Source organism: Fonsecaea monophora (assembly GCF_001642475.1).
Source record: "Fonsecaea monophora strain CBS 269.37 chromosome Unknown Scaff52, whole genome shotgun sequence".
Classification (NCBI taxonomy): Eukaryota; Fungi; Ascomycota; class Eurotiomycetes; order Chaetothyriales; family Herpotrichiellaceae; genus Fonsecaea; species Fonsecaea monophora.
Genome location: NW_019173983.1, coordinates 126045 through 138524, shown reverse-complemented (window position 1 = coordinate 138524; position 12480 = coordinate 126045). Strand labels below are relative to the sequence as shown.

General features: G+C 53.6%; 5 protein-coding genes across 5 annotated transcripts; 4 read left to right on the top strand and 1 right to left on the bottom strand.

Moving 5' to 3' along the window:
* Positions 1–164: 164 nt before the first annotated feature.
* On the top strand, positions 165–2336 carry AYO21_07069 (ribosomal RNA small subunit methyltransferase B; the record flags this gene model as incomplete). The annotated part of the gene is made up of 1 exon (XM_022657026.1): positions 165–2336. One exon carries the CDS (start codon positions 165–167, stop codon positions 2334–2336), a length of 2172 nt encoding a protein of 723 aa, XP_022510668.1.
* Positions 2337–5274: 2938 nt separating this feature from the next.
* On the top strand, positions 5275–6368 carry AYO21_07068 (hypothetical protein; the record flags this gene model as incomplete). The annotated part of the gene is made up of 3 exons (XM_022657025.1): positions 5275–5540; positions 5590–6079; positions 6132–6368. The coding sequence occupies 3 exons, from the start codon at positions 5275–5277 to the stop codon at positions 6366–6368; spliced, it is 993 nt and encodes a 330-aa protein (XP_022510667.1).
* Positions 6369–6982: 614 nt separating this feature from the next.
* On the top strand, positions 6983–9238 carry AYO21_07067 (hypothetical protein; the record flags this gene model as incomplete). Its single annotated transcript, XM_022657024.1, has 1 exon — positions 6983–9238. The coding sequence occupies one exon, from the start codon at positions 6983–6985 to the stop codon at positions 9236–9238; it is 2256 nt and encodes a 751-aa protein (XP_022510666.1).
* A 27-nt stretch (positions 9239–9265) lies between these two features.
* Positions 9266–10012, bottom strand: AYO21_07066 (hypothetical protein; the record flags this gene model as incomplete). The annotated part of the gene is made up of 3 exons (XM_022657023.1): positions 9266–9275; positions 9328–9680; positions 9728–10012. The coding sequence occupies 3 exons, from the start codon at positions 10010–10012 to the stop codon at positions 9266–9268; spliced, it is 648 nt and encodes a 215-aa protein (XP_022510665.1).
* A 597-nt stretch (positions 10013–10609) lies between these two features.
* On the top strand, positions 10610–12086 carry AYO21_07065 (tubulin alpha chain; the record flags this gene model as incomplete). Its single annotated transcript, XM_022657022.1, has 4 exons — positions 10610–10748; positions 10803–11333; positions 11382–11805; positions 11858–12086. 4 exons carry the CDS (start codon positions 10610–10612, stop codon positions 12084–12086), a joined length of 1323 nt encoding a protein of 440 aa, XP_022510664.1.
* Positions 12087–12480: the final 394 nt, after the last annotated feature.

The following is a 12480-nucleotide window of genomic DNA, read 5'->3' as shown; positions in this document are numbered from 1 at the left end:
TAATTCATTACGAGTCAGGGCCGCTAGCCACGACATCCTTGTACGGATACGACGGACACGATGCACTAACTCTAAATTTGTGCGTGACCAAAATTTCTCTCTAAATTTCATACCTCGCTGCACCCCAACCCCAAATAAAGAAAAACCTCCTCCCTCCCAAAGCAATGGGCGTGGGACGCCGCATGAGAAAGCAGGGTCCCCCAGCGACTCTGGAGGAATTGGGCCTCAATCTGAAGCGTAAATCCGCCAGCGAAGAGCCCAACAAACCCGCCCGGAAAAGGAGGAAGTCGGAGGAGAAACCGCAGCTGACTGCAAATGCCTCAAAGAAACTCGTCAACCTGGACCGAGCCTCTCGGAATGACCCTCCTCCTCCTCCTACGGTGTCAGCGAAGACAGGTGCACGGAAAAAAGTCAAACTGGTAAACAACGATGCGCAAATTACTGTGCCGCCTCCGATACCTGCTGGTACCTTCGAGGGAATTGATGGGGACGAAGAGGACGAGGGCGAGGAGAGCGATCTCAATGCCACAGAGGTCGCCCTAAACACTGTCTCGTTGTCAGACCTGGAAGATGAGGACGAAGATGAAGATGACGATGACGAACTGGCACAAGCAGATCTCGATGGGGAAATCTCTGACGACTCCGTCTTCGACTCAGATCAAGAAGAACAACCGCACCGCATGTTCTCCGAGGACGAGGATGAGTCTGATGCCGAGGCCAAGCTCACCGCTGCCAACATCGAAGGTCTTTCGCGAAAGCTCGACCAACAACAGGCGCAGGAGGATGCAGAAGCTCAGCAGGAGCTGGAAGATGCGGCCCTCCAAACGAATATTGCCAAAGACGAAGGCGTACTCGACTCCGCCACCGCACAAGGTCTAGCGCCCGACCTATCCATCATTCGCACAAGGATGACTGAGACGATACGAGTCTTGGGCAACTTCTCACAGCTTGCGGACAAATCGAAGTCGCGAACCGACTATACCGAACAGCTGCTCGCCGACATCTGTACATACTACGGCTACACCCCTTTCCTCGCCGAGAAGCTGTTTTCGCTTTTCACCCCAGCGGAAGCATTCGCCTTTTTCGAGGCCAACGAAACCCCCCGCCCCGTCGTCCTCCGTACAAACACCCTCCGCACTAATCGCCGCACCCTTGCTCAAGCATTGATTAATCGAGGCGTCGTCCTGGAGCCCGTCGGAAAATGGTCAAAGGTCGGCCTCCAAGTTTTTGAGGCTCCCGTCCCGCTGGGTGCAACACCAGAGTACCTTGCCGGACACTATATCCTCCAAGCTGCGTCCTCATTCCTTCCCGTTATGGCCCTCGCCCCGCAACCGAATGAACGAATCCTGGACATGGCTGCCGCGCCCGGTGGAAAGACGACCTATATCTCGGCCTTGATGCGAAATACCGGTGTGGTGTTTGCTAACGATGCCAACCGCCAGCGAGCCAAAGGTCTCATTGGTAACATCCACCGGCTTGGATGCAAGAACACCATTGTCTGCAACTACGATGCGCAAAAAGCCTTCCCCAAAATCCTCGGTGGTTTCGACCGTGTGCTTCTGGACGCCCCCTGCTCCGGCACCGGGGTCATTGGCAAAGACCCCAGCGTGAAGACATCCAAAAACGAACGCGATTTCCTGGCCCTGCCGCACCTGCAGAAACAACTCCTCCTGGCAGCCATCGACTCGACCGACCACGCCAGCAAGACGGGCGGGTACATTGTCTACTCGACGTGCTCGGTCACGGTGGAAGAGAACGAAGGGGTCGTGCAGTACATCCTGCGCAAGCGACCCAACGTCAAGATCGTCGACACCGGATTGGGGAGTTTCGGCTCCGAGGGGTTCAAGAGCTACATGAACAAAAAGTTCGACGACCGCATGAACTTGACACGACGGTACTTCCCCCACCGGGAGAACGTGGACGGGTTTTTCGTGTGCAAGCTGAAGAAGACGGGGCCGACGCCAAAGAACGTGCCGGGACAACAGACCAACAGGGCGGTGGATGGACGAGAGTCACGGTCCTCCGTTGCCGTCAATGGAGACAGAGATGGAGACAGAGACCATGCCTCGGAATCGAACGGCGCAGTGAACGCCGGCGCCGCATCGGACGATGATTTCGGCGGCTTCAACGACGACGAAGACAGAGAGCTCATTGAGCGGGCCGAGAAAAAGTGGCTCAAGGCCAGAGGACTCGATCCCAGGGTGGCGGATCGCAAGAAGCAGGGCGAGGACAAGCAGGATCCTCCTAAAAAGAATCGGGTCGTCATCGGCGGTAGCGTCGAGACCAAACAGAGCAGTAAAAAGTCGAAGGGAAAGGGGGTCAAGGCGAAGAAGTAAATAGCAAGCAGATCCCGCCTCAAAAAAGTCAGTCGATTTCATGTGCTTGTGACAATATAAAGTATGCATTGACTGCTATGAAAAGCCATAATAACCTGCCTGCCATGCCGCCAATATTCTAGCCGCATGTGCACTCTTCTTTCTCCCCTGTGAGCCCACATCCAAACGACGTCCATGCCGGATGGACTCTGGTAGTAGAATGGTTTCTTCAATGGGGTCGCGGGAGACGATAGCTCATGTGTCGTCAAACAGAGCCTCACTGCCGTTCACTACTCTTGATCCACTCGGTCCACTAGAATTAGACAAGCCGCAGTCAGCCAGGATCACAGAGGCGGAGAATTGAGGCCAAGGGGCAAATATTGCAAGGAGTCTACATCTTCGCCATCTGTCTGCGAACGCCAGTAATAATATGGCAACGACGAAAAAAGGGGATTTGGACTCACAGTTTGTCAACTTCCAAATAACGCCACCCGCTATTGCCGTTGACGCTACGATCACGAATATTGCGGTGCACACCATGCGTAAGAGGATTCTGTGGCGAAAGACGATTGTCTGCCATGACTTTGAGGAGGGCTGGTCGTCCCAGTCGTGGTGGGACCCCGGCTGAGAAGCATGCGATATGTCCAGGCGTGGCTGTGCCGAGTCCGCCGTGGCAGACTCAGACTTCAAGGGCGAAGAGATTGAGAATGGACAATCGCGCGGGCTTGATGTGGTGGCGACGGGCAGGCAACTCTTGACCGGTCCACCAGGATCTTGAGACTCTGGATACTGGCACTGGTGGATCGCGCGCTCGAAGCTGTCCATCTCCCTTACTCTATTTGGCGTAAAAGCGCAACATTTCCCGACGCCCAAAACAGAGGAATTGGTTGCTGGAAGGTTCTGGTCCTGACATTTTAGACGGACAGGAGGCTGATCGGGGATAGCGCAGACATCGGAGCAATCTTTCGTGGCCACGCAGGACTGTGCAGCAGAGGAACGGAGGTCTTGACAGGGACATAACGCCGCGTCACAAGGAGATGCCTGTGTCCCCCCTCCGCTGGGCGATATCAATGAGGACCTCAAATGCTCTGGAAGCGACTTAAAGACGTCGTCTGAAAACCGGTCGAGTCGAGAACAATGGCTGGGGGCCGGCAGGCGGCACGCGCTGGGAGGAGGAATCGCGAGGGGTGAAAGGATAATTGTTGGGCGGATGTTGGTTAGAGAAGTCTTTGGCCTCGGCGGCCGCGGAGGAGGTGAGCGTGGGAATCGAGCTTGAGGAGATGCGGGCACCGAGGACTCAGAAAGCGAAGGCCGTTCTTGCGAAGTCTGTGAAGTATGGTTCGAGGTACGTTTGGGATACTGCGCAGTTGATGCAGACATCACTTCGACAAGGCTCTGGGCGAAGTTTGCGCGAAATAGGGGAATGACCGGTCGGTACCTGGTTCAACTCGATGTACTGCTGGGTACTTCCTGATGATTAGAAGCATTTTGAAGGAACAAAACCTGTGCAGGTAGAGGAAGAGTAGACGGGGGACATCTGCCCCCCATCTTGATAGGATGAATGGGCATCACGGAACGCAACAGCAAGCGAAGAATGTGCGACAACTTCGCAATGAGAGGACGAGATAGCCAGAGAACCAAGAGCAATCGGACGGTAACACAGCATCAAACCTTTGCTGACTTCAGATTGGTGCCACGAAGTCAACGGCAAGCCGCATGGCCGGTGTCGATCTCGACTGGCAGCTGGCGGGCCGAGAGATGGGCTTGCAGAAGTCGTGGAAGGGCTTCCCTTCCTTCGCTGGGGTTGCTTGATGGGTGTGTTTCAATTTGTCTTGGTCCCGCAGCCTGATCTAAGGCTGGGTGGTTGCAGAGCATCGATGATTGTCTTGCAAAGCACGATTCCGCCCCAATGACCAAGATTGTACACCTGATTTGATTTTCCTTGCAGTAGATGTCACCGACTCTGTGAGGACGGCATCGTTGAGACTGACAACCTGACTTGTGTGGTTATGAGTTTGCACCTCGTCGCTTCTGTCGACTTCCTAATCCGATCTTTTCTCTGAGAGCGTACCGTTCAAAGACGAGCGGTGGCCAATCATTTGTTTGTACCGTATATGCAGCATCGTGATGGATTACGAGAGACAGGTCAAGCATGATGATGGAGGTGAATATAATCTGATCTGCTTCGCTCTCATCGGAAGCAATTGCTGGAGGGAAGACAGATCAGCCCACATCATGGAGGAACAGCGGAGCATTCCGTCCTGGTTAATAATGGTTCGTGGTGCGATCGGGTATGTCAGAGGCGCGTACTAGACAGTCACACCACAGAAAGACCAGAGCTTTGAGCATTTGTGCGCGTCGACAATATCAGAACGAGGTGTGGATGGGTAGACGAAGAAGTGAGTGCGCGTCCCGAAACTGGAAGCCGACGGGGCGGCGTTGAGCACCTGACGGCACAGTCTGCTTCCGAAGTTCAAACGGCGAGGTGCACTAGCCGCATTTGCACAACTAGCGCAGCTGATCTAACCAGTCTCGGCTCTAGCTATCTGGGTTTAGTGGTTAGAAGCAACAGTCCAGGCGGCGCGAGATCCGATGCAGGAAGTGTTCGGGGCGGGGTATTGCGGGATGAGCTCGACACCTTCGCGCGAACCTTCGTACACGGTTCCGTATGGATCCTTTGGCCTCAGCCTGCGAGTTGTCTGGGGTGTGGACTAGGGTTATGGTTCTCCCCGTCCTGAAGCCGATGGTGGCTTTCCACGAAACAAGTCATTGCAATTGCCAATCCTATTTGAATCAGACAGTTCCTCTCTTTTGCACAGAGCATCCTGTCTACTTTCCTCTCGCACAAACTTCAAGCCCGCCAAATTCACCGTCAGTGACGCATTGCTTCTACTGTCGCGTTCTAGTGCAAGTCCTCCGGGCCACCTGAATCCAACCATCGAATCAAAACTTGTCCAACATGAACGGCAACAACAAATCAGGCGCTGCGCGCTTTGATCCCACCTTCACCCGGAATGTTATCAATGCCATGGGTCCCAAGACTTCCCCTCGGATGCGGGAAGTCATGACCAGCTTGATCACACACCTTCACGACTTTGCTCGCGAGATTGAGTTGACAGTGGAAGAGTGGGATGAGGGTGTTCGTTTGATCAACTGGGCCGGCCAGATGAGCAATGACAGACGGAATGAAGGTCAACTGGTGTGCGATGTTGTCGGCTTGGAAACGTAGGTGAAAACTGAAAAGGGTATGCAAGGGCCTATGCTGACTGTACAGACTCGTGGATGAAATCACATACAAGAAGGCAGCCGAAGCCGCCGATCTGGCCACTCAGAGTGCTATACTTGGTCCCTTCTTCCAGACTGACCACACGATCCGCAAGAAGGGCGACAGCATCTCCACCAATACTCCGCAGGATGCCGAAGTTGTGTATTTGTACGGCCAAGTTGTGGATGCCATTACCAACAAGCCCTTGAGGAATGCTTCAGTCGATGTTTGGCAAGCATCCACAAACGGTCGGTCTAAACAATCCCATGTGGTGAGCAAGGGAGTGCTGACGTGGAGCCTTGCAGGGTTGTACGAACAACAGGATGAGAACCAACCAAAGTCGAACCTATGCGGCAAGTTCTACACGGATGAGAACGGAGAGTACGGCTTCTATTGCTTGAGACCAACCCCTTACCCGATCCCGTACGATGGACCAGCGGGTAAACTGCTCCAATTGCTTGACAGACACCCCTACAGACCAGCCCACATCCATTTCATCGTGAGTATTGAAGCCCCGTGCCTCCAGAGATCAGAAAGTGACAGTCGCGCAGGTGTTGGCCGAGGGCTACAAGCCCATCACGACCCAGATTTTCGACAAGGAGAGCAAGTATCTCGACGATGATTCTGTCTTTGCGGTCAAGGACTCCTTGATTGTCGAGTTCGTACCCCGACAAGGTGACGCGCAGGCCCAAAAGGAATTGAGATATGACATTAAGATGGCTCCGCTGTCCTCTAAGGGAGAATCCGGCGAAGCGCTAGTGACCGAAGGCATGGGTCGCGGTTTTTAAGGATCACAACGGAGCTGCTGATTATGTTGATGTAGGATGTACAAGCTGTGTATGGGGTATATGACCTGGACGAGAAGAGCCCTTAATCCCAAGCTTATGAGTACTTGGTGGATGCAAACTTGTGTGTTTTGATATGTAGCGGCGCTCCAGCCACTGAAATCAGCCATTGGCGCCAACGAGCCGGACAAATCACCCCTGCTCGAATACGAGTTCCCGAGTATTATATACTCGGTTGAACATCCCGCCTTTAACTATACACCATGCATGATTGGGCCGCTTCCCCGCGCCCCCACTGAGAAATCTGGGCACGGAGAACCACCAAATTTAGGGGAGTCACGGGCTGTCTCAGCTCCATTATTCATCGCCCCCCCCTCTCTCTCTCCAACTTTTCTTCCCTGCCCGCTTCCGACGGTTCCCAGCAGATGACCGCAACCTCAGATTTCCAAAAACAAACTCCACCTCCTCACGAAAAGGTGCTATATCCGAGTTTTTCTGACCTGGCACCCATCCAAAAAAACCCGGAAAGTGAACCCCGTGAGTGAGTCATCGATACACCGCCCGTCACAAGGCTACGAGGCTGATGATCAGACGAACTCTGAGTGGTCGCATGCCTCATGCCTCGTCCGCGCGTCAAGGACGAAGACCGGAAACGCGTGGCGCGGGCCTGCGACACTTGCAAGCGCAGAAAGGAGAAATGTGACGGACAACAACCTTGCCTGCTCTGCAAGCGCCGTTGTCGCGAGTCTGAATGCATCTTCACCGAGGCCTACTCCAAACGAGGCTCACAGCGTCAGGGCAGTACCGCGTCATCTCATCCCATCACCCTCAAGGATGCCTTGAACGAGTCCAATGATGCCGAGATCGCCATCGAGTCGCTCCTCACGCTGTCCGGGTCGAGAAGCGCTCCAAAATCTCCCCAGTACGACAAGGATCCGGATGCACTCGTGTCGAGAGCCCCTGTGCCCAAGCTGGCCAGACTGCTCCGCGATGGTCGCGGCAAGTTCATCTTCGTCGGCGACTCGAGCAACCTGGCGTTTGTCCAGAACATTCGCCGCTTGGTCAAGGCAGAGATTGGAGAGTGTCAACTGACCTCAGACCCGCTACGACATGCCATGTGCGAGGTCATTCCACCTCCCAAGGCGCCGACGCCGGCGCAGTCGCAACACCCGAAGCCTAGCTTGGCTGAGGCCCAGGACCTGATCAAACATTATCTGCTGGCGTCGAGCGGCGTGATTGACCTCTTCGACCCTGACGATATCACCCACCATCTGTGTGCATGGACGAGCGACCCATCCGCCGAGACGGATTTCAACAGTTCCATATATTATCTAGTCATGGCTATCGGCGCCTTGACGCGCGACGCCGAGGACCTGGACCAGGCAGAATTCTACTTTTCCCGTGGTCGAGAGATCGGAGTCTCGAGTTTCTTGGAGGATCCCAGTGTCCTGACCATCCAGGCCTACGCCTTGATCACCTTCTACATGTTGTCCGCCGTGAGAAGAAACGGCGCATTCATGCTGCTAGGCATTGCCGTCCGAGCCGCGTATGCTCTAGGGTTGCACAGAAGCGACATATCAAACTTGTTCGAACCGAGAGAAAGGCTCGCGCGCGAGCGAGTGTGGAAGAGTCTGCGCGTCCTCGACCTCTACATGAGCGGCTCACTCGGCCGACCGCCAGCGACATCCGAAGTAGACGGTGGAAGTGTGTCTTGGAACCGCTCCACCAGAGACTACGAAGATATCCAGATGAACGGACGCAACACCTCGGCGACGTTGAGGATATGTTTTATCTTTGAGCGGATATTGAACGAGGTCTATTGTCGTCGGGAAGTATCTGTTCAGCTTGTGGAAAGCATCTCCCGGCAATATCGAGACTGGACCATGCAGTTGCCGGCAGGTCTGCAAGCCGACAGTTTGGACCAGAAGAGTGGCTCTACTTCCCCGACACTGCGACAGACAATCGGCATCGCCCATTTGAAGGGCGCTTATTATTGGTCGATTATTCTCTTGACCAGACCATTTCTGATCTTCAAGGTGTCCTCGAAGATCAAAGGCCGTTCCGAGGATGACGACGGCGCCGGAAACTCGGTGACAATGACTCTGAGTGAGGCCTGTATTGATGCTGCGTTGAGGAGCATCGAGATTGCGACCGATATTGTTCATACCCCGGGAGTACCCAAGCGACTGTTCATGATTACCAACAGCACATTTATATCGGCTATGGTGATCGGCTTTGCCATCTTTGGCGACTTCGATAAGACGTTCCCGTTGCTCAGCAGCATTGCCCAAGCGGAGGCTATCTTGACAATCATGGCAAAGGATGACATGTCGGCCCGACGACACTTTGAGATCACCAGCTATCTGCGCCTGGCAGCGATTGAGCACATTCGACGGCGAGACCAAATGCAAATGCAGAGGCGCCGACAAGACATCCACAACATTTTTGGTGATCCTATCAACAAGACAAACGGTGCAGGTTCAAGCAAAGCGACTACCGGCAACCACACACCCAGTCAGATTTCGGCCTCAGAAATCGCTCAGACCAACGATGGCACAACGGCGCTGTTTGATGCCGCAGAGGAATCTGGTGACGCCGCGCCACCGTGGCAGCTGCGGTTCGACATGCCGCCAGAGAGTCGCGGCCCTGTGCTGACCACCTCTGGAGTATTGGCGTATAATGGGGAGGAGGCTACTGATGCCATCCCACCTCTGCCACGCACCGATTTCGGACAGATGCCAGAAGCAGATTACCTCTCACCAGATGGGTCCGGTATACCAAGTCTACCATCATACACTGAAGAGTTCCCACTCTTCTCGTTAATGACGGACTTCGATCAGCTGCAGGATCCTTTCTCGATGGTTAGGCCATGACCAGCATCAGTCAAGTTTGTTTTGCTTTTAATTGAACCTGGTGTGTTACAGAGCTGGCCAAGAGCTTTGGAATCCAGGTTGAAAGGAACCATGCGCCCACTGCGATCACGAGGAGATATAGTCCCGTGGGAGCAAGTGACTGGGGCAAGACGTTGAGGATGTATGGGTCTAAGATTATGTCGACGGCCACGGGAGGCACGACCTCCATGATTGTCTGGTTCAGGCTGAAATAGTCTGCAGCAGCGAGTACCTGGAGGAACAAGAAAGTTGACCCGACATCGCTTGTGCTGGCCTCGGCTTTCCGTTGCAGGAGGCTCCGACTATCTTCGGAGCCAAGCTGTGCATGCCGTGCATAAGCGTAGTCACTCAGTGAGGCCAGGAGGTTGGGCGTTGCGAAGGCATGATCCAGAGAATGCGTATAGAGCCAGAAGGATGTAGGTTGCTGGGGAGAGTCAGCCACGTTCACTACCAGGAAGGGCATCCTCCTACAGTTGCCAACCAACATATTCGAAGCTCATACCGTCTTCCGGGGCGCAGACCTTCGAGTAAGAACCAGCTCTCAATTCCCTTTGGGAAGTCTGTACTTGGGAAGCTCGCATTGATGTGAGTTCTAACACTTGGATATTGTTCCGACAGGCGTGTCAGAAACAGATTGTCAATACTCGCATCTTGGGGTAGATTGTCAGCCGCAGGAGCAAGGAAAATGACCTTCTCCACATTGGCGAAGGCACAGTAAGGCCATAGAAGCCAGACGATGAGAAATGTATAAGCCATTGTGTTGAGAAAATAGGAGTGAAGGATGATGTCGGTGGTTTGTCGTGAATGGCGCAGTTGATTAACCCTTCCGCAGCGGCCACTTGATTGGCTGTGACGCGAACAGGTGGAGTCACTAGAGACAGCCGTTGTGATTGGCTTCACGGGGCAGGGGACAGGCGGTGAAAGAAAGAGCGCGCTGTCAACAATTGGAAGCCACCCCACAATTGCAAACCACCACTGCACCCACTGCACCCTCTCTCCCCCATCAACAATTGATTCTTCCAATCCTTTGCTTGTCCGTCGACTTGTCTTGCATCTATCCATCTCACATCTTCTCCTTCATCTCCTCCTCATCCCTCTCCGGAACCCTTTCACCATGAGAGAAGTCATCAGCTTGAACGGTACGTGACGATCCAAACACGCGTCCCTGACCGACCCTTTTGGAAAGCCCCTGTACTAGAGAATTTGTGACTACAAGCTGACCTGCATTTGCAAATTGTAGTTGGCCAGGCTGGCTGTCAAATTGCCAACTCATGCTGGGAGGTAAACAATCTTCCTTATCAAAAGACATCGGCTCAGACAATTACTGATGGTTGCAGCTGTACTGCCTCGAGCATGGAATCCAAGTGGGTGGTGCACCGTTGTCGTTGGCTCCAACCACAAATTGACCTGAACCAGCCCGATGGATACCTTACCGAAGAACGCAAAGCCGCTGATCCAGACCAAGGCTTCAGCACCTTTTTCTCCGAGACGGGTACGGTATCGGAAATCATCCCTATCTCTTCGTTGCTGATTGAGTTTTGCACAGGCAACGGCAAATATGTCCCCCGAACCATCTACTGTGACCTTGAACCCAACGTCGTCGACGAGGTTCGGACTGGCGCCTATCGCAGCCTTTTCCACCCTGAGCAGATGATCACTGGGAAAGAGGATGCTTCAAACAACTATGCCCGAGGACACTACACCGTCGGCAAGGAGCTGATCGATCAAGTGCTGGACAAAGTTCGCCGTGTGGCCGATAACTGCAGTGGCCTTCAGGGTTTCCTCGTGTTCCATTCGTTCGGCGGCGGTACCGGCTCCGGGTTCGGTGCCTTGCTTATGGAACGTCTCTCGGTTGACTATGGCAAAAAGTGCAAGTTGGAGTTCTGCGTCTATCCAGCTCCTCAAGTCGCCACCTCCGTGGTCGAGCCATACAATTCGATCCTCACGACGCACACAACTCTCGAGCATTCTGATTGCAGTTTCATGGTAGACAATGAAGCCATCTACGACATTTGCAGACGCAATCTAGGAATCGAGCGACCCAACTACGAAAATCTGAACAGACTGATCGCCCAAGGTGGGTATCACTCCTCCATTTGGTAAGATCCAGCTGACAAAGAAATAGTTGTGTCCTCCATCACTGCTTCCCTCCGATTTGACGGGTCCCTGAACGTTGATCTCGCCGAGTTCCAGACCAACCTTGTGCCATACCCACGCATCCATTTCCCTCTCGTTGCCTATGCACCCGTTGTTTCGGCGGCAAAGGCGCAGCATGAGGCTCACTCGGTGCAAGAGATCTCGATGTCTTGCTTTGAACCGAACAACCAGATGGTCAAATGCGACCCACGCAACGGCAAATACATGGCCACTTGCTTACTCTACCGCGGAGATGTTGTTCCCAAGGACGTGCACCAGGCTGTCGCTACTCTGAAGACCAAGCGTACAATTCAATTCGTGGACTGGTGCCCGACTGGCTTCAAGATTGGTATCTGCTACCAGCCTCCTCAGATGGTGCCCAACGGTGATCTTGCCAAGGTTAATCGAGCAGTGTAAGTTCCATGTCAATGCACCTTCTATACGTGTCTTCTAACATCTTCATAGATGCATGCTCTCCAACACCACTGCCATCGCCGAGGCGTGGTCTGCCCTGTCTCACAAGTTCGATCTGATGTACTCGAAGCGCGCCTTCGTCCACTGGTACGTTGGTGAGGGTATGGAAGAAGGCGAGTTCTCTGAAGCCCGCGAAGATCTCGCAGCATTGGAGAGAGATTACGAAGAAGTGGCCAGCGACTCCATTGAGGAGGGCGATGAGGGAGAGATGGAGCACTAGTTTTTGTATCTTCCCGCGTTTTGTATCCTCTCCGACCCCGTGAGAGTCTATTGCAAGGAGTGCAGGGAGCAAGCGATATTTCAGAGTTGATCCTGAGTGTCTGTCGACAAAGAATTGGGAGTCAATCGTGTTCTTGAAGATGGTCTCTGTGAGACAAGATGGCATACTGTAGGTTAGCATCCGTGGTGCATAATCGAAGCAGACCATTCACACCAAGCATCACCAGTCACTCGTCCAGGCTGACAATTATTCCTTTCATGTTGGCACCTGGTATTTCAGGGGTTGTATTGATGCTCGATCTCAGGTAGATTCAGTTCGTATGTACCTAGGTTAACATCCGCCCTCTTGTTTGAGCTTGGAACCACCACCTAGAACCCCCAGTCCAAACTTAGTC